The 27,008-nt window shown below is 32.9% G+C and overlaps 1 protein-coding gene across 4 annotated transcripts in view; it reads left to right on the top strand.

Annotated features, from left to right (window-relative positions):
- Vha100-2 (V-type ATPase subunit a family protein Vha100-2) overlaps positions 1-27,008 on the top strand; it is a 57,690-nt gene that overhangs the window by 27,409 nt on the left and 3,273 nt on the right. For 2 of the 4 annotated variants that reach the window (XM_076519326.1, XM_076519327.1), the window contains exons 2-11: positions 16,249-16,378; positions 17,704-17,883; positions 18,414-18,542; positions 18,656-18,735; positions 20,230-20,356; positions 22,515-22,691; positions 23,639-23,851; positions 23,972-24,185; positions 24,982-25,408; positions 26,834-26,958. In XM_076519326.1, the coding sequence (XP_076375441.1) occupies positions 16,271-16,378; positions 17,704-17,883; positions 18,414-18,542; positions 18,656-18,735; positions 20,230-20,356; positions 22,515-22,691; positions 23,639-23,851; positions 23,972-24,185; positions 24,982-25,408; positions 26,834-26,958 (1,780 nt within the window). In that variant the 5' untranslated portion in view covers positions 16,249-16,270. Of the gene's footprint in view, positions 1-12,258; positions 12,278-16,248; positions 16,379-17,703; positions 17,884-18,413; positions 18,543-18,655; positions 18,736-20,229; positions 20,357-22,514; positions 22,692-23,638; positions 23,852-23,971; positions 24,186-24,981; positions 25,409-26,833; positions 26,959-27,008 lie in introns of those variants that run through there. The other 2 variants (XM_076519328.1, XM_076519329.1) reach the window with 2 other exon arrangements.

Raw genomic sequence — 27,008 nt, 5'->3', positions numbered from 1 at the left:
CTCTTTTCGGCTAGGAATAAGCAGACCATGAAATGTTTTCAAAAATAGGAGTTGTTTGATAATCTAAACAGCGTGTGTTATGAATAATTCAGTTAATCAGGGTTCTGCTGTACAAAGCGTTTAATTCTTAAAAGTATAATTACATTCTGAGTTATGAAATAGCTGTACTAGAACGGTAATTGACAGGTGTTAGTCGGAATTCAAGTAGTTATACAAATGTCGTTGAACACGAGTGAAAATTATGTTTGAATTTATTGACTTTCTTTTATTAAAATATGGTCGTTTCGACAGCATTTGGAACGAACTAATCTTTAATGCTTACACTGTTTTAATTTTTAAATATACGAAGATTTATAGCTAACAAGCGTAACTTCTACTATCAGAAAACGTGCAACTTTGCACGCACGTGCTTAATTACTGATGTTGCTACAATCTTCGTAATACCCATGCCGACACAACAGAACAGTAGAACAGTGGAAGATCGTTCAATATTTGTTTATCCGTTCTTATATTAACGATAAAATCTAGATTTTGCTAAATTGAATGTGATAATCGTAATCGCCATTTTCGTTGAAGAGCCCAAAACGGATTCATGAGATTCGTAAAATGGAAATAGCCCTCTGTATTATACAAACGCAGAAAGCATGTAGTGAAGATGATAATAAATGTATGCAGAATGCTTATTTCGTGGTGGTAAGTTCAGTCCAAACACGTACATCGCAATGCTTCAGATATAATATCTGCACATCTAACGTAGGTACTTGCATGACGTAGGAGATTACAATAACTCGCAAAACAAAAGAAATATACTTGTTCCTTCGTGTCAACTGTTCAATATATCTCAATTACTATAACAAATGCAAATTGTCTTCAATTTTCGTTACAGATTTTTTCGATGTTACAGATTTTTTCCAGATTTCCAAATTTACAGATTTTCCATGTTACAGAGCTGAGGATTAGTCGAATAACATTATATTCGGACAATATTTAAACCAAATTTTTCGAATACAATTTCATTCGAATAATATCTTGAATAAATTCTATGCTTAAAATTGTAGTTGTTCGTTACTCGAATAAAATATGTAAACACAGTTGAATCTCTTAATTAGATTTTTTGTTTCATTTTTGTAAAAACGTGTTACTACGGTGGAATAGCGATCAATCAGGTTCCGATTATCCGTGGTTTTCGTTATCTGGCGGAAAAGTCATACGCAATATAGTTTTGTCGTTTCCTTCTACCTGAGTCCGTAACTACAAACCAAAAAAGATCATTTTACTTAGGTTCAATCGAATCCAGGTATCGCCGTCCGAATATTAAATATAATACATGCAGCTATGTATTTTTATGGATTAGTCTCATCTCGACTGTTTATTTTATTACGTTGCTCACAATTTGTAGCTTAGTACGATGTTTTTGAAAATTGGTACTCTCATGTGCAAAATTAAAAATGGTAAATGTTATGCTATTAACGAAAGTATTGCTTTTAACTTGTTTTTTTGTGAATATCAATAATTTTCTACAATATTCTATAATCATATAATTAGTAGTCTGCGGATCTTTATGCAGAATGAAAATTGTCTTCCTCACCTTCAACAAACTCGAGTGAAATTGTAAGTAACTTTCTTTCTTACTAGGCTTATTAGGATGCAAATAATATAATAATATTTTGAAATTCTTTCAATATTTTTACTATTGTAAATTTTACAATTTAACTTCGACGTAACGATCTTATTTTCAAACTGAGAAATTTTCGAAATTAGTCGTACCATCAACGTTTAGTATAAAAATTAAATTAAGTAGAATAACTGAAATTAGATAGATTTTTTAGTAGAAGTATCTATTATAATATTCATCATAATTTAATAGAATTGAATATCATCATATTTTTAGGATTCATCATGATTTACACACAATTTGCAGACGCAGATCTTTCATTAACATTGGATGTATAGGTTCGTCAAAATGATTGGCTTCAAATTTTTTAATTTACGATTATTTGGAGAAATATTGCATTTAACAATCGTTAAAAATTCGAATAAATATATTATTGTTACTTCTGTAAAGTAATATACAACAGCAGTTGTTAATGCTTCATAAATTTAGTGTTCAACGTAAATTCTAACAATAAAAGCGGATGCTTATTACGAGTGGATGCTTATTACAGAAAAAATGTTATCTTGTTTTGTACTCTTCAACGATTTATGGCCAAATGTGTTTACGTTGACACACGTTTTACTGTGACACATTGTTAATTTACTTTATATATGAATTCTTCATTCAGGAATCGAAGCGTGAACGATAAAACGCAACACTTCATCATACTTCTATACAACGTTGATATATCGATTTTTCATTGATGTGTTCGCTTCATTTGTCACATGTCCAAAAAATCGTCGTATAAATGGTCGAGTGGTAATTCTACACGTAAAAATAAGTCGAAAACAATGTCATTTTCCATTTAAGACTTAGTTTTCTAACAAAATGAATTTTTTAACAGATAAGTTGTACCGCGAATTTTGTAGTATGACAGAAAGTAAAACTTTCTTTTAATCGTATTATTTTTCAATTTCTTTGTGGAAAACGGAGCCTTAAGTGAAAATGAAATGTTATCCTCTTCTTAATTTACGTTTGTATGTAGAGTTTACTGAAACCGAGTAGTTATATCACGATTTTTTGGACCACCCTGTATAGTAGAATAGGAGAACTAAAATTTTGTGTTCAGTTTCCGTTTTTATAAACACCTACATGTACAATGCAGAAATTATTGTGCAAAGTACGTTAAATGCGCATATTGCCGAACTTCCGTGTTCCTCTCACTTCGTACAATTGCTGCAAATGAACTGCAATGTGTCCTCGATGAAAGGAATCGCCGTGTTTACCTTTTTCAAATGTTCCTGACACTATTTTTTTGCACGATTTTTGCATTTATTATAAAAGGATGTGAACCTCTCGGATCGATTAGATGTCATTTAACAACATCTTTCGCATTATTTTTTAATTAATTGGTAGACGTTCTTGTTGTTTATAAATATGGTAACGCATAATTGCAAGCGGAACATCTTTTCCTGTTTTAAAATTGTGTTGTTGTTAATATTAATCTACGTGTTTCATTTGTTACAATATTACCTTACGTAATTGTATTTGTGTTTACATAATTATTAAATCGTTCTTTCTTCGTTCAATGAAGATTCAATTTCCAATTAAAGTGGATTGTAAGTTCACAGAAGCATCTATAGAGATCATGTTTGATTGTTAAATGTTTTTTAGTTCTGTCATACATAGAAGCTGTATGATTGATCGTTCGTGTATAAAGCTATTGATAACTAGATTTGCAGGAAGTCAGTCACACAACTGGGCATAAGGCCTCGGCTTTACAACAGAATGATAAAGCTAATACCTGCCATCATATATGTGCATGCGATGCCGCGCTAAGCCATTTAAAATATAGCGAAAACAAAACGAAGTTACGAAAGATAGATCGGTGACAGGTTATTTACGAAATATAAATTGTAGGTGAATGTCAGAATAACTTGCAATTTTTAATTAGGATAAGTAATTATGATCATTTATTTAAATACCAGATATACTTTTTCTTATAGGACTGTATACATTAAAATGTACGAGCATATATAAATATAATAAAATTACTCTGAAATGCGATAATTATGATCTTCGAAATTAACAATTGAAATATGCATTGAGATATACAAGTAGATAAATGTAATACAAGAACTCTTATGTAATAATTATAATCTTCTGAATTAAAAATTCTTAAAATAAATATAAACTGTAAAGCAGTTTTAATATTTGCAACCGAAGATGTGACTTAATCAAAATAGCATTTTTTAAGACTGTTGAAAGCATATGTTATAAAATAACCTTTTAGAATAGCAACAAATCCTTGATCATTTTTTAAATTAAATATTTTTTACTAATATTTAAATGCAGTAAAATAGTACAATTAATAAATAAAATAAAATACAGGCAACTAAAAAATGGCACGAATATAATATTAAAATATTAGTGAATTAATAAATAAAACCACGAGTATACTGTGTAATATACGAAACTGTTTATTATATCTAAAGGTTGTCTTATTTTACATGATAGATGTGTACATTGTCTGTGCTCTTAAATGTGACATTGACGTGTGAGAGCTTGTTTGACCATTAATTAACTCGTTAGTTAGCGTGCATTTTCTACGTTCTGTGGGAAAAATGTGTTTCGACTAAATGGACGAGACCGTCAATTTTTCTCTATTTATAGCTTACGAAAATACAGTAATACGATCGTCAACATTCTGTTGAAAATACAAGTTTGTGCAAACAATGACTAATTCAACGAATTAACAAGAATTGGAAATTAATCCTGAAAAAAATGAAATTTGAGAAAAAATTAATCACTGAAATGTAAACTTTTCTAATTATTATTTGACTTTTCTTATTATTTGAGGCAAGTACTTTTTTATCACACTTTACAATGTATATGGTGTACAACAATTGTATATCATTTAGTCCGTTACGAAATTCAATATTGATTATAGCAAGATCTTAATCGCACGCTGTACAATGGAATAGAAATGCTCGTGCTCGATTAGCGAAACTTGTGTTTTGGTATCGTGTTAAAGGTAAAATCGGCCTCTGGACGATAAGTATTTGGCGTACATACACCGATAAGAAAGGTATTCTTCGTGGTCAATTAGTCTGACACGAGCTACATCCATGTTTCGACTCACGGACAATTCGTTTTATCCGTTCATTATGCTCAATTTATTGAAGATTTCCACGTGCGTGTTCTATGCAAGTGTTCGTTCATTTCTCAAGGTGCATAATGGACTTTACACCGCGAGCTCTGTATCGCGTACAACGCTTATCTGTATAGGGGAACGGTCATTGATGATATACCTCTTTGTCTCTCTTCTTCTTTTGTTTTCCTTAATGTTTAGACGAGGTTCTTATCGATAGATTTGAACAGATACATTCGATATTGTTTTCTCTATTATCTTCGGGAAACATTGATACGATCCATAATAATGATTTCTGTGTCGGGGACGAGACTGATCGACAAAGGACTTGTAAACATATAACACATTGAGTGCCGCATTGGTCGCACATTAATGACACTAATTTTTAGCTCATTTTTGAAATTCATTTTTATTGTGATATATTGACCAAGTTGAATGTTATTGGGACTTTTAGAACACCAGAGAATTAAACGAATATTTTCAGTGATAAATTTTAACTTTCTATGTTCGGTTTGTAGATTTTTCGGAATTGATACTCGGCACTTAATTCGTTAAACTCTTTTCGCGATTCCGCTTTATGCGATTATTTGCTTGGTTCGCGCATAATATGATCATTAATAATAATATTTCGGTTAGATAAGGATATTTTCAATGAAATTATCTTCTCTCGATGATATTTATTTGATTGCACATAGAATGGAAAAAAGATCAAAATTATGTTGAATTTTCTACTTAAAGCGGGACCGATTCAATGATTCTATATAAATATTGCATACATATATATGCGTACGACACCATTTCCTTATCGCATTTTTGTTTAATATCTGACGTAAGATAACGTTTACAAAAGTTTTATGAGATTTACCTCGGCTCGGAATATTACAGAATTCCAATGGAATGAAAAATCTTTTCAACCAGTTTGATCTTTTCAACGGGTCCGACCGTAGGCTGATCTTTGTTTTAAATCGCAAAAATTTGTGTTTGCGCAAGAATCTGCAGCCCGATGACAAATATTCACTGTTTAACTTTATCGTTAAACCACGGGACTGTTTAACACATCCGCCGTGACGCTTACCAATTACAAAGTCTAGAGACAACGAGGTGATATCTGGATCTTTATCCCTGGTTTGGATCTCGGTAGTAAGTATTTTAGCACTGAGATAAAAATGCTCTAAGCAACGATTAAAGATATTATTTTCATGAAATATTGATTGGCAATGGGGTACAAAGGTATGTAATTACTGTTCTATTACCTGTCCGAAAGATATCGGATACAGTAAATGAAACACTTTTATTTAAAGGAGATAATATTTCAAGATCTATTTAATTCCTTAGTTTTACGTTGAAGAATATTTGAAAGTATTTACATATTTAATTGTATATAAATTGGAATATCATTTCACGATGTAGAAACATAATTGTGGATGCCAAAATATTTTTCTAAAGGACGAAATTTGTATATATAAGGAGATTTGTTAATAAAATTAAAAGTCTGTTGAATATATGAGGGAATAATAAGAAATAAAAAGACAATTTAGTGAACAAAAGAAATTCTTTATTTTTTGTATAAACAATATAAAACGCATAATTATACAGTGAAATTTGAACAGAGACAATCAGCTAAGATGTTATAAAAAACAAAAATATTGTATTACTAATATTTAATATTTCCACCGTTATGGCTAATTGTTTCAAATATTCTATTCTTTATACTGCAAACCAACTTTTGCAATGTTGCAATATCAATTTTATTTCATTTTTGCTTTACAGCGTTTTCTCGATCTTCAATGTTGATGTATTGTTTATTATCAATCTTTTATCAATTTGTTAACAACTCAATATTCGTTGAAAATTAGTAACTTCTGAAAAACTCGGGATATTATAGGTTCATTGTCTGTGGAAAACAATATTTTTTAATTTAGAAACATGCGCACTGTGGTTGATTAATTAGTTTTTGAGATATTTGTCCTACCAGCTCGAAAAATGATGTTTCAAGAAAAATGCGTCTAAAGTTTTACGTGATGAAAAGAATCCACGCGGCACTTGATACTTATTAGAGGTAATTTGTAAAATTTTGAAATTTCCTTTTAATGACATATTCTTGAAGTGTCATAAAAAGTGAAGAACGGAAAAAAGTCGATGTTTTAAAAGTTCCTTCTCTTAATATGCAGTAGGAGTTCATTGTTGCGTGATTATAGTCGCCTTCAGCATAGACTGACTGAATAAGATTCATCTAGTAAAATGGTGTTTGACAACAGGTGGGAGAAAATCTAATGGATATCTATTCGTCGAACGATTCATCACTGTCCTGACTTATGCACGTCACTCGTGATGGATCAGAACAAGTTGAAGTATTAATGATTGCAAAATGAATTTCTCTCGTGTTGTCAAATACTATATAGATAAAATGCATGTGTAGAATACTTGTCTAAAATGCATTCAGTTTGGAATGTATGCAAATATTTGAAACACTTACTCAATGCAGAATCTAATTTTTTTTTAAAACGACCGTAAAATATTGAATAACTTTTTTCATTGTAATAATTTCATAGAAGAAAAAGAAAATTTATATTTGTCGTGTAACTTAATTTATTTAAGTGCTTAAATATTGACGATTTCAAAGAACGGAATAACGTTCATAGTTAATAGATTATTACTAGAAATCTCCATCATGAGTTAGACTCGTCAAAATATTGTTAATAAACATCACTGATTAATAGACTCCGGATTTCATGCATCTATAACGAAAATAAATAAATGAAATACAAAACTGTGGAGTTAATAATAGACGAATTCAAGAACATTGTTACACTATTTCAAATTATTAAATAACAAAATACATATTTATCTAATTTCAATATATTTCAAGTATCTTTTTATTTAAAAATGATATCATAAAAATCCGCAGTCTACCGATTAATCTTTTTATAAATATATAAATTGGTAAAAATTGTGGAAACTGGTTTCTCCATCATAATAGCAGCGGACCTGTATCGAGTCAATTTGAAGTTACCATTTGCAAGAGTGAATGAAGCTTAATAGAGGATTCATTAGTTTAAAATTATTTCCTCTTGTTCTATGATGCCAAGTTGAACCGGAAAAGTTTATCTAGAGTAGAACTCCATTTATATGAACCTGTCGAGAAACAAGAGTTGATTCACATAATTAGATTTTTTGTATTACAAGCGTCCACCTGTTTCCCACCATTGACTATGATTATTCATTCGTTTCACTCTTCCACTCTTATAATACTACAATGTATTATTTTAGAAAATATAAATGGCTGAATTTATAAATTATTATCATGTGATAAAACATAAAATAAACGTAAATAAAAATATAATAAAACATAAAATAAACGTAACATATTTGAAATCACGAATGTCTGTCAAAACTCGCACACACATCTGAAATTGTCATTTGCTCTATCTAATGTTTCTCTCATTTTAAACAAAAACCTCCACACATACCAAGTTGACATTATGACAATAGTTTACTTTCCCCAACGTATAGAACTTTTTTAATTGCCACTTCATTGGAGTTCTTCATTGAAGTCTGCAAATTATGTACTTTCTTTTTTATTCTCATATCCACTATTATATCATATGAGAAATTAATAATATATATTAGTATATAAAATATAATAATATATAATAATATATATTAGTATATAAAATATAATAATATATAATAATATATATATTAGTATATAAAATATAATAATATATAATAATATATAAAATATAATAATATATAATAATATATATATTAGTATATAAAATAATATATATATAAAATTATACAATATATATTAGTGGATATAATATATCCACTATTATATCATATATTATATCCACTAATATATATTGTATAATTTTTTTGGTCAAGTCTATGTAACACTAATACCATTAGCCTAAGTTTTTATGAACACTATAGATTAATAGGAATTCATGTTCATATAAGAAGATTCAGTTCAGAATAGAATTCAGTTAACCAAGTACTGCTAAAATTTAGTTCACATAAATGCAATTACGCTATATTCAAGGCCTGATAATAGGAGCAATAATTTATCAATACATTTCATTACATAGAAAAGTATGCATCGAGATTCAGAAAAGCATCTGTATGATCGAGTTTTACCTCAACATGCAATCTCCTTTATACGAAGGATAGCCACTGTAGCACAACCGAACTGTATACATAATTGCGCAGGTTACGCAATTATAAAATGGAATTCATACGTTCCCACGTCGTTACTAATTCGATGTGTAACCGCGGCTAAGTAAACGGAAGTCTCTTGGCAAAGACAGGAAAATGTCTCCAATTTGACAAAAACCACGTTTTTGAAAGGAAGGAAAAATGATGATGGCGTAACATAGTTCCTTATGACGCCACGATTTGATTATTATTGTTTGGTGTATAGATGAAGTCAAATTAGTCATTACTGATTCGATGTCTAACTATATCTAAGTAAACGGAAATTCCTAACAGTGTTACGAGCCGAGGGCCAAGTAGCTTTGCGTGGCCGGAGGTTGGATGCGATTGGGAATTTTGATAAGGGAAAATTGCGTGGACCAGCCGATGCTTCTTTCATCATGGCTGGTCACCTGGTAATCAGGATAGGATTGTGGAAGTTGGAATTTGGGTGCCTCGTAACTTTTACAAGAAGTCTTCGAATCAGGAAATCGAAAGAAAACTTCGAATCGGGAAATGGAACAATTGAATTTTACAACCAAAGTAAACTGGTAAAAGATAGTATATTACAAGTTTTTGATTTAATACAATTGTATATTGTATGAGTGTATCGCGGATTCTAGATCGCGGTCCCAGTTTATCGCACTGGGTAGGCGGGGGCTTATAACCTTGTAACGATGTACGTATTCGGTTGAAGTGCTCGAAAGAGAATTGGACTCGACCTTATTAACGTTTCTTCGTCAGTAGTTGACTTGAGACTAGTCCGCTTTATGATCGCGTTTGGGCCCTTTATTTACCCAAATTTTCCTTGAAGAATGGTAGTGGGGGTATTCATATGTGCTCCGATTCCAGAACGTTCGTCGTCGACGAACCACCGGTTGGCTGGCGCTAGCCTGGCGTATGCCTTCAGGAAGGAGTATGAAAAAACACGTCGGAAAATTCTCCGAACGTTACAACAGGAACAGGAAAATGTCTTTGATTTGATAAAAACAACGTTTTTGAAGTGAAGGAAACAGGATGATTGCGTCATATAATTCCATATAATTCCTGACGACATTTCGCTTTGATTATTATTTGGAGCACAGGTTAATCCGTGGTCTCCACAATTAATCTTTTATGCGTCATATTGAATTTTGGAAGTGTTAAAGTGCCTATCATCAAAGTGAAAAAAGTATGATGTCATCGGATAAGCGTCAAATCTGACATGGTTTTTGGATTCCGAATGAAAAAATCTTCTTAGGGTTAAATAAATGATTATAGCTTTACTGGAACTGGAATTATCGCTCATGCTCGCATTTGTCAGGGTTCGCTAAATTAACGAAAAAGCGATTTTAGAACTTATAAACTTTATTCAATTCGTGGCTATGTTTCATTTTCAATCTTTGCACAAGAGATTTTACCACGTGGGAATCGAATAACGTCATGTTTCTCTCTCTAATCATGTGGAGACAAGTTTAAAAATTGATTTGTAGTTCTGGTATGACACATGCGTGACATGGAACGGACATGGATAATCATTATTATGCGTTGAGGGGTTATTGAGAAACTGCTGTAGCTTGCAGTACACGTAGAAAGTGGTACCAAAGTGACTAAACTGTTGCAGAAAAATGATCCTCGAATACTAAATGGGCTTGCCAAACAATTAATTGCAAGTGTCATTCGACACAAATGTTGTCAGCTATCGTACAATATCTAATCGCTTGCATTTCGGAAAAATTTAGGATTCACGACAGGTGATACAATTGTCGCGCGTGGACGCGTGGAAAGTTTCCCTTTGCGCGGCTTACTCGCCAGTTTCAGCTCCATTCCGATTACGTATTATCTGTTCCATTGTCGTTACAATATCACTTTGTCGATACACGTTCTTGATTCTGCCGTATCAAAAATACATATCATCTTTCTTTAAAAATTGAATTCACTAGACAATGAATGAAAAGCGATGGTGATTGCTTTCAAAATTATGGTGTACTTAAATTGGTTCTAAATAGGCAACAAAATGAAAAGAAGGCCGAGGATTAATTTGTATACTTAATGTTAACGAGGTTGTTTAATAATCACTGTTACGGAGCGTGATATATCAATGAAATCTATTTTGGAAATACATAGTGTCGTCATGTTTAAAAAAATTAGTCTAATAACAAGCGAAGACATGCTTGCGGCTTTCTAACAATCAGAAGTGCCATAAAAGGGAATTAGACTTCCAGAACCCAGGCTCATAATTTAAGGCTCGCGTTTATATCGGTGCTACATATGTTTGTAGATACACACGATTCACTTTTCTTATCTTTACGTTAGCTTCTATCTCGGTTCTCTTACGTAGGTCCGAGCGACGGAGAATTTCGTTTGGTATTCGATAAGATTGCATTTAGAGTCGCATATAGGGCGTTCTCAGTTTCAATCAATTGAATGCAAGTGTATTGTATAAATAAGAAAAAAGATTGCCATATGAAAATTGATTCGGAAATATTTATATATCGAAATATTAAAAAGAAACATATGCAGTCGGTCGAAATGACTGGTTTGACATTTTTTTATAATATTGCTGAATATTTTTAATATTGTTGAAACAATAAAGACTTCTTCATAGAAAAACATTGAAGAAATTTCTTAATAGAATCAGATATTTTAATAAAAATAGCGAAGGTAGGCACAGTCTTTTCGTCATTACAAAACAATGCAGGTTAGTTACCTTTAGAGCTTGGTAGTCTAATGCCCGTACAAATAAAATAATTAAAGGCACGAGCTTTTCATTTGTTTGTCATTCCAACAAATTCGAGTCATTTGGTCCAATTTGAAAAAAGTTATTTCGCTTTAAAGGGCGTACGAGAAATTTTCTAAGCTACTGTAATATTTCGTTTGTTTCAGGTTTATTAATTAGCGTACGTAATTGAAACGAATAAACGAATGATAAAAGCGTGAGTCTCACGACGTGACGTGACGTATAATATTTTTGAATGGTCTGTAAGCACTAGACGATTGTATTAGTACGTTCTCTGATGCCGCTGTATGAATCGCCCTGTATGATACGTTTACATCTGTGCGTATAACTCGAAACCTGTTGTGCAAAGGTATACACAGAGATATCGTGCCATTTAATAATCTGGACATATCAGATTGCCGAGCCACTTTTATCGGGGAATGAAAAATGGAGCAGACAATGAGACAGTTTGAAACGTAACAGAGCTTTCTTCATTTCTTCACCGGTAAAATGACCAGTAAGAAATGCGGATAGCCATTTGTACGTAATTCGTCGAACTTGGTACGTTCGATCGTGAATCTCTGCACAACAAATTGTAAGCTTGTGATTTTCGTGCATTATCAAATGTGTCACGTAATAGGTGAGATCAAAATATCAACGATTTAAGTTGGTTAATTTATAACAGAACTATAAAATGTAATCTACATAACGATCATTGTGTCATTGTGCTTAGTATTTTTTCCTGCTTCATTTCTAGTCGTGTAGAAAGAATATTTGTGAAGAATGTTATTCAACAACAAACGATTTATATCAGAAGTAGACGGCGAATTTAAAAAGAGAATCATGATCATGTTTAAGTTTGAGTGCCGTAATTAATTTAGGTAGTTATCTGCAAGAGAAACATGTGAGATTATACTTGATGTTAGATAAAAAACTAATCAACGTTAATTTTTCAATTACAAAATTTCTTTAGATCGCTTTGTCTTCATTATACATTTATTGATAAATGTGTGCACTGATCTAGAAATGAAATTTTTTATTTTGGAGATTGCATTTGATAGTAAGTGTAAGCAAAAGATTGTTAATTTACAAAATTGTAGGATTACTATAGCATAATTGTAATTATTATCTAAATTCGATGTTAATATTCTGCATTTCGGCTGTCTAGCTAGTGAACTTAAGAGATGCAAGAAATGTAATTTCGTAAACTAAATGGCTAATTTATTGAACAATTTATTGATAGTTTTAAGTACTACATATTTATGAACCAACATTTTAGAGCTGCCTAAATTTTCAAATTGTAGTGACGTAATCTATTTCTACACCGAATTCTATTTTCTCACGTGCCAATTGGGAGGAAGAGTAAATACTTTTCAAACCAGACTATGAATAATATGTATTTGCAGTTTATAGTAAATTAAAAGTAACTTGGAACAGGTTTTCTACCGGATGATAACGTACTTTGAATGTCGATTGACTTATTAACAGATTACGGATTTTATGCATTTATGACAAACTTGAGCATGTGCAATTTAAAATGGTAAGAAGATGAAATGAAATTAAGAATGCCAAGTTATTATATTCAGTCAATTATAATTATTCAGGAAAGGTATAATTTTCTTCTTGCAATTGATGTAAATAATTTATATTGTGCGTAAAGATCCACAGTCTATCAATCAAAGTCCAAATTATGTTTTTGTGAGAAAAGGTTTATTCACAATCATTATTAGATTGCGGATCTTCATGTAAAAAAAATTATCTTCGAAAATTGCAACAAAAAGGGCAGTATGTTTTTTTCTTTAATAATTTAGATGAATTAAAAATAATACGCAGATGTCTTTAAGGTCTTTTAATATTTTCATAATCTCAAATTTTAGATACTCATTTCTGTCATGGATGCATAAAATCCGCAGTCTAACCGTTATTGTTTGAGAGGTAAAATATCAAATTACAGCGAGGAATAGTATTGAATGCAAAACAACCTTGGTGATAACCAATATTTTATATTGATATATAACGTGCCTTTCATCAAAGAGTACAATGTTTCTGTGAAACAAAGAATTATTTGAATCTTGTGATTTCAGGATTAAAGTTGTATCTCAAGCTTGAACAGAAATCGACACACGATTTTATCAGTAATTTTGAAACTGCGTGCTCGTAGAATACAACATGTCACACTAGCTTATAAGCAGTACACGATATTGTATTGTTATCGGCGAACGATATGGTCACGTTTTTCTTGTCACCGTTCCGCGATTTTTGAAAGTCACGCACGAATTGTGATTCGATATTTTTCGGCTGTATGAGTGAACAACTTGGCTCATCTTTCAGATCTATGGCTGAATTTGCGTATTCTTGGAAACGTGATCTTAAAGTTGAACGTTTTCTTGTAATTTAATAAGTCTATCTCGTTTGCGTTTATTGAATATAGTCGAACTTCTGATTGAACCTATGCACGTTTTTGGGGAGAGATTGAACATTTGCAATAATTTTTTAAAAACTGGACTAAATGAATTGCATTTTTTATATGTTAAAGTGAATAGTTCATTGTACAATGACCAAAATACCTTTTTTTTTTAATTTGGCTAATACTTGGAATGACAACAGAAAAGCAACTTCTTTGTTTGAACTTATAACAAAAATGTAAACATTACGTTTTGTAGATTTCGGTAACTTATGTGCATACTGAAAATTTCATCGAAATCGGTTGACGTTGTTATGAGTTAGAAACAATTGAAGATTGCATTGAAAATCGCAGTCTTTTAGGAATCTACAACACGCATTTTTCAAATTTTCTTTCTAGGTTCAGATAAAAAAGTTAAAAAACAACGATTTTTATATTTTTTGTCATTCTTAGTAACAGCAAAATAATAAAAAACGTATTTTAGTTAGATTGCCGGTTTAGTTAAATTAACTCGCTCCGGCAATCTCTAGTGTTACAAGTATTTTAATATTATAATAAACTAATCTCTTTAACATTAAAAAAAACACAACATTTAAAAAAGTTATTGCATTTTAAAAGGTGTTCGAATACTTTTTCCAGGGGTTGTAGTTACATTTAAACCTGTTTTCCAAATGAGCAACGATGGTCGCTTCTGAACTATTGAATCAACTACTCTGGTAAAGCGTAGAACTACTTGTTCTTATTATATAACCTTCAGATATAGCCTTTTATTGTTTCCTTTCGGCGAGAAATCTGATAGTCGTGCGGACATGACAGTGGCTGTTGTACGTATATTGGAAAGTCGCTGATCAATGTTATCACTTTATCTACATATTTAGTAATAAATTCGATTATCGTTTCGTATGAACCTTGATAGGGAACTTCGTATCGTGTCGAGCTCGTTCTGTATCATCTCAGCGGAAATGGGATTAAGATGCCGCGACAGTGACACTCATTTTGTGGAATATTATTTATCGTACTGTATCGCCAGATCGGGGCCATGTTTGCAGTAACAGAATGCAATCTTCGAATACAATACAGATAAAAGTATATGACACGTACGATTTGATTTCTGCAGGATACAGGAAAGTTAAACAGTGAAATCACTTTATGTGAACGTTTCAACAGCGAATGCTTGTAAGAATTCGTACTACTATCGTGCATCGGTGTTTGCTGAATCACTGTCGATTGCTGATCTTAATTTAACCAGAGATAAAACTGTAAACTGTTTGATCTTCAACGATTTGCTTAATAATTTGTAGTAGCAAGCAGGACGAACTTCTTGTGCTCGATAATACCGTGTAGAGTGTGTAACGTAAGAGCGTGCGCGCAATATCTTTAAATTGGTGAGAATTTCTATTGTGTGTATAATACCCACTATAGTAACATTACCGTAGTAATATCATGCGTATACGAATATATATTAAAAAAAGTAACGTGTCCATGAGCACCGATGTTTCGTTAGCACCTCTCGCGGGAATTCATGGAAGTAAACTCTTAGCGTGGTAGGGTAACCGTAGTCGGCCTCCTCTCTTTCTTACACCGTGCTGTAAATATAACTTTTGTACAACATATTTTATATTTTATATTACACTGTTATCTAGAGTAATGTGTCTAGTCTCTTCCATTAGCAATTGTTACCTGGTAATGTCTAGACATGTTTTCCCCTGACTTTTCAGCTTAAGATGAAAAGTGGATGTGTAATAGCTTTTTGAATTATTACGAGTTCACCTTTTTAAAAATTGTTAATTTGTCGTTAAATTATATCTATAGTTTCTACAGTAAATGGTTTCACGTTACATTTATTATCTTGAACTCATAACAAAATGTCGGATTGTAGAGAGTTACGTACTAATTTTCAGAGAAGACGCGTTCGTGCTCTTACGTTACACATTATAAATTTGAGTAATAAATATCAGTGTAGCTGATATTGGAAATGATGCAGTTGGAAATAAAATAATTGAGTCGATATTAACCCTTTGTACTCGAAGTGATTTTAACTTTGAAACTAAGATATCGTTTAAAAAACGATGTAGCAATTTCTAGTAGTACCTCAGTGTTGCCATTCGAGTGCAGAGGGTTAAATATAAATAAATATATAATTAATATATAATTAATATATAATTAAATATAAATAATTAATGCTCTATCATTCCTTCTTGTTACAGGATAAAACATAAATCGTTTACAATGTTCAGGAGCGAGACGATGGCTCTCTGCCAGCTGTTCATTCAGCCAGAGTCTGCCTATCAATCCGTCTCTGAACTTGGTGAAACCGGTACTGTGCAGTTTCGCGATGTAAGTTCTGTTAGACATAATCCTTAATTAACTAATTTTATCAGTCACATTAACTCATTGTCTCATCACCAGTCCAGAAACGTCATATTGTTATTACAACTTACGGAAGCACAAAAATATTATGAATGATGAATTATATGAGAAAATCGTGCAATAAGAAATTGGAAAAATATACGATTTACGACAAAATAAAATGAACCTCTCAGCGGGGCTCGAACCGTGTCAAACAGACTCACAGTTGGGCACCCTAATCGTTGCGTCGAACAATAGTTACGAAACCTTACGAAAGCAATCTTCCTTTTAATTCATTTTGAGTTTCATTTCTTACATTCAATGGTTGCTTATTTGAACGAAGAAACGTTTAATACTGTATAATACACTTACTGAGAGGACAAACTCAAGTATTATTTAGTTTCTCACGGAAAAAACGCCAAAAGTTTAGTTTTTATTTTGCTTCACTTTACCGCAGCTCTTCTAAAAGTCTACAAAAAATTGATAACAATACTTCTGGTAGCATCTTATCAAGAAATTAAAATGTCGGGGATAAAATTTGCAGTTTATAAAAAATCCGCATTTTCTCGATTTTTTAGTGGTCTTTTATTTTTGCAACCGCAGCTTGCAACTGAAAAATCTGAAAAAATGCTTGTGGTTTGTGATCCAAAATGTGTCACATTTTTTCAACCTTTTGAGTAGCCTCAGAGAGAGGAAAATGACTGGAAAAGTGAGCGGTATAATTAACCTGGTAACAATTCTTACGAGCATGCTACAAGGTTGGAGGAATTTGTTTTGTCAGCTGTCGAGCGATGGCATATTTGTTGGAAAACCTATAATAGTAGACTTTCATGACAAAAATGGGTACATGAAATTTAAAACAATTAAAATATTACAAGAATTTAAGGGCATGTACGTATTATTTTCAACTCACTAGGATCAGTAAAGAAAGAAAAAAACTTCTATTTTAACTCACACTAGTTTCAATAGCTGAAGATAAATTTTATTTTGCATAAAGATCCGCAACTACTTATAACACTTATAGGATTTTTTGGTTTTCCATAACTGTTCCAGTCGGAACCGACATATAAAAATTTAAAACAGTTATTATTGGAACCTATTCCATTTCTTATCGCTTTCATAAAATGTTGCTTCGTCAGTGAATTAAAAAATGCAAGCACACAATGTTCGTATAGTTCACCTCACACGTTAGTTTCCACCATTTCAGTTATAAGATTAGACTAAAATTGATAAGTAACCCGTATATAACAACTGTATAGCATGTTTAATATTTGTTTAACTATAATTTCTATTTGTTATGGATGTCTTCGTAGCTAAACGGCGATGTCAATTACTTTCAACGAAAGTTCGTCAGCGAAGTCCGTCGGTGTGACGAAATGGAGCGGAAGCTTCGGTACATGGAATCGGAAGTCAGAAAGGATGGTGTACCTATCCAGGATAACCTGCCTGAGTTACCACGTGCGCCGAACCCCAGAGCCATCATAGATCTCGAGGTAAACAAATATTTTTTGCATATTTTGGTGATCTTTGTTTGAAAGAAGTACATAGTGTGGTTTCAAAAAGTATTCATATACGCTGATTCTCTCTAATTTTCTCTAATTGACGTTCAGATTGTACACAAAAATGGATAGTTTGGGAAAAGAAGATACGATTATTCGAGTCTTGCGGCTCGTTTTTATAGTTACCGATTGTCAACAACTATAAAAACGAGCCGCAAGGCTCGAATAATCGCATCCCCTCTTCCCAAATTGTCCATATTTGTGCACAATCTGAGAATCAATTAGAGAGAATTGATTGTATTCGAAAAATCGTCCGTGTCCAAACTGTTATAATTTCATAAAATAGCGCCACATAACAATAAATCTCGACTCATTTTAAAGGCACATTTATATGTTTCATAATAAAATCAAATTCTCACGTATTTAAATTATTAGCTGGAATTAAGTTCGCAATGTATACATATCGCAAAAGGAACGAAGGAACAATTTTCAATTAAAAATACTAGAATTAATTGTTATTGCAGGCGAATCTCGAGAAGATGGGGAACGACATTTTAGAGCTGAGCCAAAACGCGGTGAACCTGAAGAGTAACTATCTCGAGTTGACGGAATTACGGCACGTGCTCGAGAAGACCCAAGTCTTTTTCACGGAGGTAGCTAAAGTAGTTCAGCAGCTTTTGCTCATAGCATCGTCCTCCTTCGTGTAAACGATGTTACCGTTCTGTCGGGGAATCAAGATTCGTCTCATCTTCTTCTGTATCAACAGGAAGAGGCCAATGACTCGATGAACAGGACGCTGAACGAGGACGTACAGATTCAGAGCGTCACCGGCCATGGACGTCTTGAGTATGTTGCTCTTTTTTTATTAACTATCAGCAATGTTATAGATAAAATTGTTTTCAAGAAAATGTCTTCTACGGGGACAACTCGCGTAACACGTTGACAACTCTTAGAAATTTTTCTTCAAACACACTCTTCTCTACATTTTTGTTGGAACTTATAGGGTGTTGTTGTTATGTAGCTTTGAAAGTAGAAAATTTTTAAGTAGACCGCGAATTTTATGTATTTATGCTAAGATTGATCAGGTGAAATACACTAAAGGAAAATATCAGAAGAATTTAAGAAAGTTCTTACATTTTCCTTAATTTATTGAAATTATTAAAAGTAGAAATATATTTTAATTCAATTTGTATGTTTTAAAACTCATTGTGTCAATTTTTATTTTACATTAAGATACGCGGTGTACTGATAACGTTTTGGAATTAAGCAGCAGAATTTTTGTAGAAAAGATATTACTATAGCGAGGCTGTGATCACTTTAGTACGCTATAATATTACGAGTATAATATAGGATAGTAATAATAGATTGTTATACAACGAGTAACAAATTGCAGGATGATTTTTATCTACACCGTTTATTCTAGTTAAATTCATTATTTGAGTCGTTTGGAGTAACGACTATGTGCTTACGCTTATATAATATTTTTATTTCCTCTCGTAGAGTATACTGGCAGAGTTCGATCATTTTCTATTGATATGCAATGCAAGTCTATATAAATATAATATATGTAACAGAAAAAATAACTATGTACTTAAATTATGTAATGAAATGTTAGTCACGGAAAAATAGATTTACTTTTAAACGATTATAGTTAACCTAATTTTATTAAAATATCTTTAGATAACACAATTCATATAAATATTATTCTTTTGTGTTGCTTATTTATTTTCGTTCTAATCGATTCTAAATGTATTGTTGAATGTTTGTTGTTGTTTAAAAAAGACAGTAGACACATTGATATTAACTTCATATGCCCTTCATAGTACCAATCGAATTCACATGAGATGACAGAGCAAGACACTCATACTGTTTATTAATTTTTAATAATTTTATAGAATATTAATTATAATAGAATATTATAATTTATAATAATTTATAATATTACAATATTCTATTATAATTAGTCGGTGAATCTTCATGCAAATTCAGATTTTTATATGTTATTTCATAAAAATCAGAATTATATAATATTATATAGTAAAAATGCTGTTAATTTTTGTTAATCAATATGTTTTCTTGCATTTTAATTAACAGCGTTATTACTTCGCGATTTTCGTTACTAACTCGTGAACGAAGTCGTAACCAACATCATCGCTGAGAAAAATGTGATTTAAAATCAGCTCCGGAGTCACTCCTTTCTGGGTGTAACGAAAGTACTGAGATACCCTGTACACATTGTGCCAAATATTTTCCATGATTTACATGCCCATCGAATTTCATTTTATAGACCTTATAAGATTTGGGAAATTTGTTTGTGTTTGAACAGGATTTTTCTTTCAGATTCGTTGCTGGGGTCATAATCCGGGAGCGTGTACCAGCCTTTGAAAGGATGTTGTGGCGGATATCACGTGGAAACGTATTCTTGCGTCAAGTTGGACTGGATCAGGCGTTAGAAGACCCAGCCACCGTTAGTCTCCATTTTTCTATTATTTTTGAGATATAATATCTATTTTAGGAATGCTTCCGTTAATTCAGAAACAGCATGTAACGCTTATGAAACGATACAATCAATATTTATTCCAATAATACAATTCTATTTATTTTTATAATTTCAGTTTATTTAATAAGTACATAGAAAATAGGACTTTATATATGTTGAAAAAGAAAATTTAGCCTCAGACAAAAATTAATCTATAGTTTACTTAGGACTGAGATTCGAAAATATCAGTTTACATTTCCGCCGGTTCCGTCAGCGCGCACCGATGGTGATATAAACTGTACATTATACAGGGTGTTCCATAATTAGTTTAACAGCCGAAAATGAGGGGTAGCTGAGGTCATTTGAAGTAACTTTTTCCTTTGCGAAAATGCAATCTGCGGCTTTGTTTACGAGTTATTAACGGAAAACACTGACCAATGAGAGGTGACGGCGCGAAGTTCGAGAGCCCGCAGCACGAGGCTTTGACAGATGGTCGGGACGGACTCGAGCCGCGTTCGAAGTATTGAACAAATCACGAAGCGAGAACTTTCCGTATTTTTTTTGCTACGTAACAGTGATGTTTTTAAGAAAAACGCTGTTCACCTTTACTTTAGAACGTCTGAAGAATATTTACTAATTTTTCGGACCCGAAATAGTAAGTAATTTAACCGTGACGGCCGTTTTAATTTTCTAGTGTGCATGACACCTTGTGTGTAACATATGAAATTTTTAAGCAAGGTGTACAGTGAAGATTAACAAAGTACGTAAATGATATTTCATGTGTTGACCTTGACATAACCTTGACATAGCCTTGACATAGCCTTGACATAATCTTGATATAGCCTTGACATAACCTTGACATAGCATTGACATAGCCTTGACATAGCCTTGACATAGCCTTGACATAGCCTTGACATAGCCTTGACATAGCCTTGGCATAGCCTTGGCATAGCCTTGGCATAGCCTTGACATAGCCTTGACATAGCCTTGACTTAACCTTGACATAACCTTGACATAACTGTCTTGACATAACCTGCCCGGAGACATCCTTCTGTTCGTCGCCGTCGGATACATGAAGTGGATTTTACAACTAAATGGATGAGTATCTTATTGATAATATTCTTCATATTGCTCTAACAAACATATCGCTTACGTCCTTTAACACGATTATTATTTATTAAATTAGCTTTGCGAATCATTCGTTGAACTGTGTTCGGACACAGAATTATTTAAATTAAAATATCATTTACGTACTTTGTTAATCTTCACTGTACACCTTGCTTAAAAATTTCATATGTTACACACAAGGTGTCATGCACACTAGAAAATTAAAACGGTCGTCACGGTTAAATTACTTACTATTTCGGGTCCGAAAAATTAGTAAATATTCTTCAGACGTTCTAAAGTAAAGGTGAACAGCGTTTTTCTTAAAAACATCACTGTTACGTAGCAAAAAAAATACGGAAAGTTCTCGCTTCGTGATTTGTTCAATACTTCGAACGCGGCTCGAGTCCGTCCCGACCATCTGTCAAAGCCTCGTGCTGCGGGCTCTCGAACTTCGCGCCGTCACCTCTCATTGGTCAGTGTTTTCCGTTAATAACTCGTAAACAAAGCCGCAGATTGCATTTTCGCAAAGGAAAAAGTTACTTCAAATGACCTCAGTTACCCCTCATTTTCGGCTGTTAAAATAATTGTGGAACACCCTGTATATACCGCGATACATCATCGCAGAGAAGACCACACCAAAAAGGGTATATTATAAGCAGGCGATTTTTAGTCGCCAGTCTCCTAGTTGAATTTAGTTAAAGTAAAAATAAAACTTAAGAAAAAGAATTAATATCATATTCATTTAAGAAATAATCCAAGCCATAATCCCAATAGTATATATAGCAATTGAAACGCTTAAATGTAAATTTACAAAACGCATTTAAATTGAAATGAGTCTACAGATTATTCGGCATATCATTTCTGAGTTTTGTTTAACCCATTGCACCACGATCTTCTTCAAAGCCAAATTTCAAATCGAAGGTGTGAGGCTTTGCTATTGGTCCTGTTTAAAAATTCTTGGTTTCTTCAGAAATCGCAGGTCACATTAAATATCACTCGACTATTTCGATTAACCAAGGTGTCTAATTAATTGTTTCAGGGGAATCAGATGTTCAAAACTGCTTTCGTTGCTTTTTTCCAAGGAGAGCAGCTGAAAAGTCGAATTAAGAAAGTCTGCAGTGGCTTCCACGCTTCTTTGTACCCATGTCCGCATACTCCTGCGGAGCGTAGTGAAATGCTGACGGGCGTCCGCACCAGATTAGAGGATTTGAACATGGTGAGACATACGTCCAACATTTCTGTTGTCGCATTCTTCACGTAGTCAGTTATTAGTCACGTAGCCATGTTAAGCCATGCATTTGCATGTGCATCGATAACGTTCCAAGAAAAAAGGAATGTGATTAAAAGAGTCCAATGATGTATTTTGGTTTACCACATAATGAAGACCAAATAGGTCGAAGTCGAAGTACATACTTTATAACATTCCGTCTAACTTCGCCGTGCGACATTATTTTCTTTTAGTTGTCGTTTTAGTGCCATTGTTAGACTGCGGATTTTACTACAGTAGAAGAGCTCAACAAAGACGTACTTCTAGTTTGACAGTCTCAATAAATAACAAACAGTGTAACGAAATCTTTAAATTGTTCTGATGTCTTTATATCTCTGTACTTCACTTATCCACTTTTGCCATGAATGCATAGAATCCGCAGTCTTGTTACCTTGTACCTTTGTTGTTAAAAATGCTTGCTTACGTAAAGAAAGTGTTTTTCAAAAAAGGTTACGAGATTGCTTTATCGTCATTGACTATTGTCGCCTGCGTTGATCCTCGATTTGGAAAATCGTCGACATTTTTGATCGCTTTATAATTTATAACGTTGCACTTTGGTCGCTTTATACCCTTCTTGATAAATGCGGGAGACTTGCGCAAGTTCTAGTTGCGCCTCTCATAGGTATCAATCCTTTTGGATGCAAACATAAGAACATCGCTTCAACTCTTTCTCCCTACGCTGCACTCATCTCGAAATCTTCTACGTAATTCAGTGACTGAAATAAAACTAAAAGTTTCTGGATGTAAACGTAATGAAGAAGACTGTGTATATTTCCATTACCACACCACTCTTCCCTCGAATATCAATGTTTAGCGATAAGACGTCTAGGTTCTTATGATACTTACTGTACGTACGTAATTCGAACGTTGTTTATGTATTTTCTCTTATGTCTCAGATTCTAAATGAAACACGAGACCACCGTCAACTTGTCCTACGCAATGTAGCCAAAGAGCTACCAAACTGGACCATCATGGTTAGGAAAATGAAAGCCATTTACCACACGATGAATTTATTCAACATGGATGTTTCGAAAAAGTGTCTTATAGGAGAATGCTGGGTACCGATATCCGATTTGAACATCGTCAGAAACTGTCTGAATGAAGGATCGGTTAGTTTTTAAATGAGATTATCCAAAGTGTTTCGTACATTCAAGAAAAGTTCGGTCATGTTTGAATATCGGAATAATGTTGATAATTGTTTCCTTTTTTTAACGTTTTATCTTCTTTAGCGTATTTGCGGTAGCACCATGCCGTCTTTCCTCAATGTGATCTACACGGACGAAAGTCCACCGACGTTTAACAGGACGAATAAGTTCACGAGAGGTTTCCAAAACCTAATTGACGCGTACGGTGTGGCATCGTATCGTGAAGTTAACCCAGCCCTTTATACAATCATCACTTTTCCTTTCTTATTTAGCGTCATGTTCGGCGATGCCGGCCATGGTAAGTAGAGATCAACAGCAGGATCGAAAGTGTCCTTAACGAGAATTAAACCGTTCAATAGTCTGCGAAGAAAAAATCTTTTAGGTATTTTAAATTTCGGGTTATAGCCAATTTCAGCTCATTTTCTCCATTTAATTATATGCAAAAATTTTAGTCCTCAGCACTATCGTTGTGTAGTTTACACAGTAATGTTACTTAAAAAACATCGATGTTAGCAAAATCTCGGAAAACATGACCACGAAGTCATGTTCGTCACCGTAATTTTATTGTCCCATTGAAAAGATATTACCCCCTTTTGAAGAGAAAGCTTAGTTAAAATAATTAGCAATTAGAAGGCTGGCGAGATCGACCGATTTACATTGCATTTCAATTTAAATTAATTCCACGAAGCTAACCAGAAAGATAATGCCTCAGAAATGCTGGGACAAAATGGACCCGCGTGTTGTCCATGTTGCGCATCACTATCCAAGTGTTGCGCGTAGTAGAGTTAGACGGGCCATTCTACATTTAATAAACACTTGAGTGGTTTAACAAAGTAATGCTAGGTTGTATTTATTAACAGACAAGTGCATCGGATACTTTCGTCGTAAATGAGATAATCGGTAGCTAAAGATTAATGAGCATCAGTTAATATAGCTTTAATGTATTATATTATATTTATTACTGTATTTATACTCTTATATTTATGTTCGATAAGCGTGCTCCTCTACTTTAACATACTTTTAATGAAGTATTTAGAAAATTGTTGCCCAGATCGTTGATTTACACTTACGTTGAATATTTCTTTTTAATACAGGTGTAATTATGACTTTGTTTGCCCTGTTTATGATACTGAAGGAGAAGAAATTTATGTCGCAGAAGTCGAAGTCGGAAATTTGGAACATATTCTTTGCCGGTCGTTATATCGTACTTCTGATGGGTATATTTTCTATTTACACCGGCGTGATCTACAACGACTTGTTCTCAAAGTCAATGAACTTGTTCGGAAGTAGTTGGTCCATACCGTACGATACGCAAACAATAAGAGATTTTCATTCTCTTCAATTGGATCCGGCCGATAAAAGCAGTTATAAACAAACGCCATATCCTATGGGCGTGGATCCAGTTTGGGCATTAGCTCAGAACAAAATTATATTCTTGAACTCCTACAAAATGAAGCTGTCCATCATTTTTGGAGTTGTGCACATGATTTTTGGCGTCTGCATGAGCGTCTGCAACATTATGTGAGTTTCTTTACTTCAGATTATGAAAAAATTAATTGATTAATCACCTAAACGTCTTGTATGTAACTTTCATAAGTTTTGTCCAAATTCGTCCAACACGTTTTATTCTCTACTTTTGGTCGTGTAAATTACAAATTACTCATTCCAAAGTATTTACTTTCGGACAATTTAGTTTTTTGAGATTGTGTACACTATTTTTATCGCTTCGAAAACTTTCAGCATTTTAACAATTATAATGGAACCGTTAGAATAATAGGTAGATTTTTTTTTCAACCTCTTTGGACTTGAAATAGACTTTGATTTCAAAATGACGTGTTACGACCACCAAAGCGGGATTATACACCCGTTTAAAGTTAAGGTCGAAGGGTCAAAAATTTTAGCACCCATCGAGGAGAACAAATATTTCAAAGGAATCATGGCTCTCGAGTCAATCGTTCACACAAAAAATGATATTAAAAACGACGTACAGAAATTATATAGGGTGTACCCAAAATTGTGGTATATGCAAAAATAAGTTGAGAAAGAAGAATAACATTTTTTCGAGAAAAATTAGGTTGCAAAAATAATACAATTAAATAGGAATTGATGAGTCTGACCATTAAATACCAATTCTACTTCTCGTCATACAAGAAGCTACTTGACGCATCTTCAAACTCAGTTCTCTCGAAAACGAGATAATAAGATAAGATAAGATAATAAAGATTTAAATAAGAAAATGTTACTCGTTTTTTTGGATCATTTTTTGCATGTGGAATCACTACTCGGCCGGTTGTACCACGACTTTGACTGTGGTGGTCCTGACATACAGGGTGATTCACTTAAATTGAACATCCAAGTTATTTCCATTGCCGCGAAAGGTGGGAAGAAATGACAAAGTGGTATTTAAATAACTTCGAAGCGCGCATCTGATGGTAACAAAGAATCGTTCTAGCAAGGCCATTTTAATGATCTCTTCAAGATTATCGATATTCTTTTGCACATTAACGTTTATTTTTTATAGTTCGATGTTGTTGTCTGCGTCAAGACGTCAATGACCTATAAGATCATTCATATATTATTACTGTATATTGAGTAATGTGTGTCGTTTTATAACGATCACAAGATTTGATTTACTCAAACTTCGCATGATTTCTATTATAATTTGCACTTTAATAATGAAGCTCATTAAAACATTTCTCATAGACACTTTTCAATAATTACAATAACTATGAAAGAATAAACAGAAGCTAATTATTTTGACCGGTTTGATAGTTCTAGCCTTAATTAAAATTTAATTCATTGCATACCTAGTATGTACGCTTTGTCTTGTTAACAAGTGGCACGTACTATATTCTTTTCATTCGAAAATTAAATTCATTTCATATATTTACTTTCTTATTGCATTTCATGTTTTAGGAATGCATTCATCACTATGTTTCTTTGCAGGTACTTCAAGAAGTATCCAAGCTTATTCCTCGAATTCTTGCCGCAGTTACTTTTCCTTATTGTGTTGTTCTTCTATCTCGTGGTTTTGATGTTTGTCAAATGGGTCTTGTATAGTGCTACAATAGGTAAACAGCGTATTTCAAGCCCACTTAATTCATTTATACACAATATTACT

Source organism: Megalopta genalis, chromosome 2, assembly GCF_051020955.1.
Source record: "Megalopta genalis isolate 19385.01 chromosome 2, iyMegGena1_principal, whole genome shotgun sequence".
NCBI lineage: Eukaryota > Metazoa > Arthropoda > Insecta > Hymenoptera > Halictidae > Megalopta > Megalopta genalis.
The sequence above is the reverse complement of the archived record's forward strand: the minus strand, read 5'-3'. Positions and strand labels throughout refer to the sequence as shown.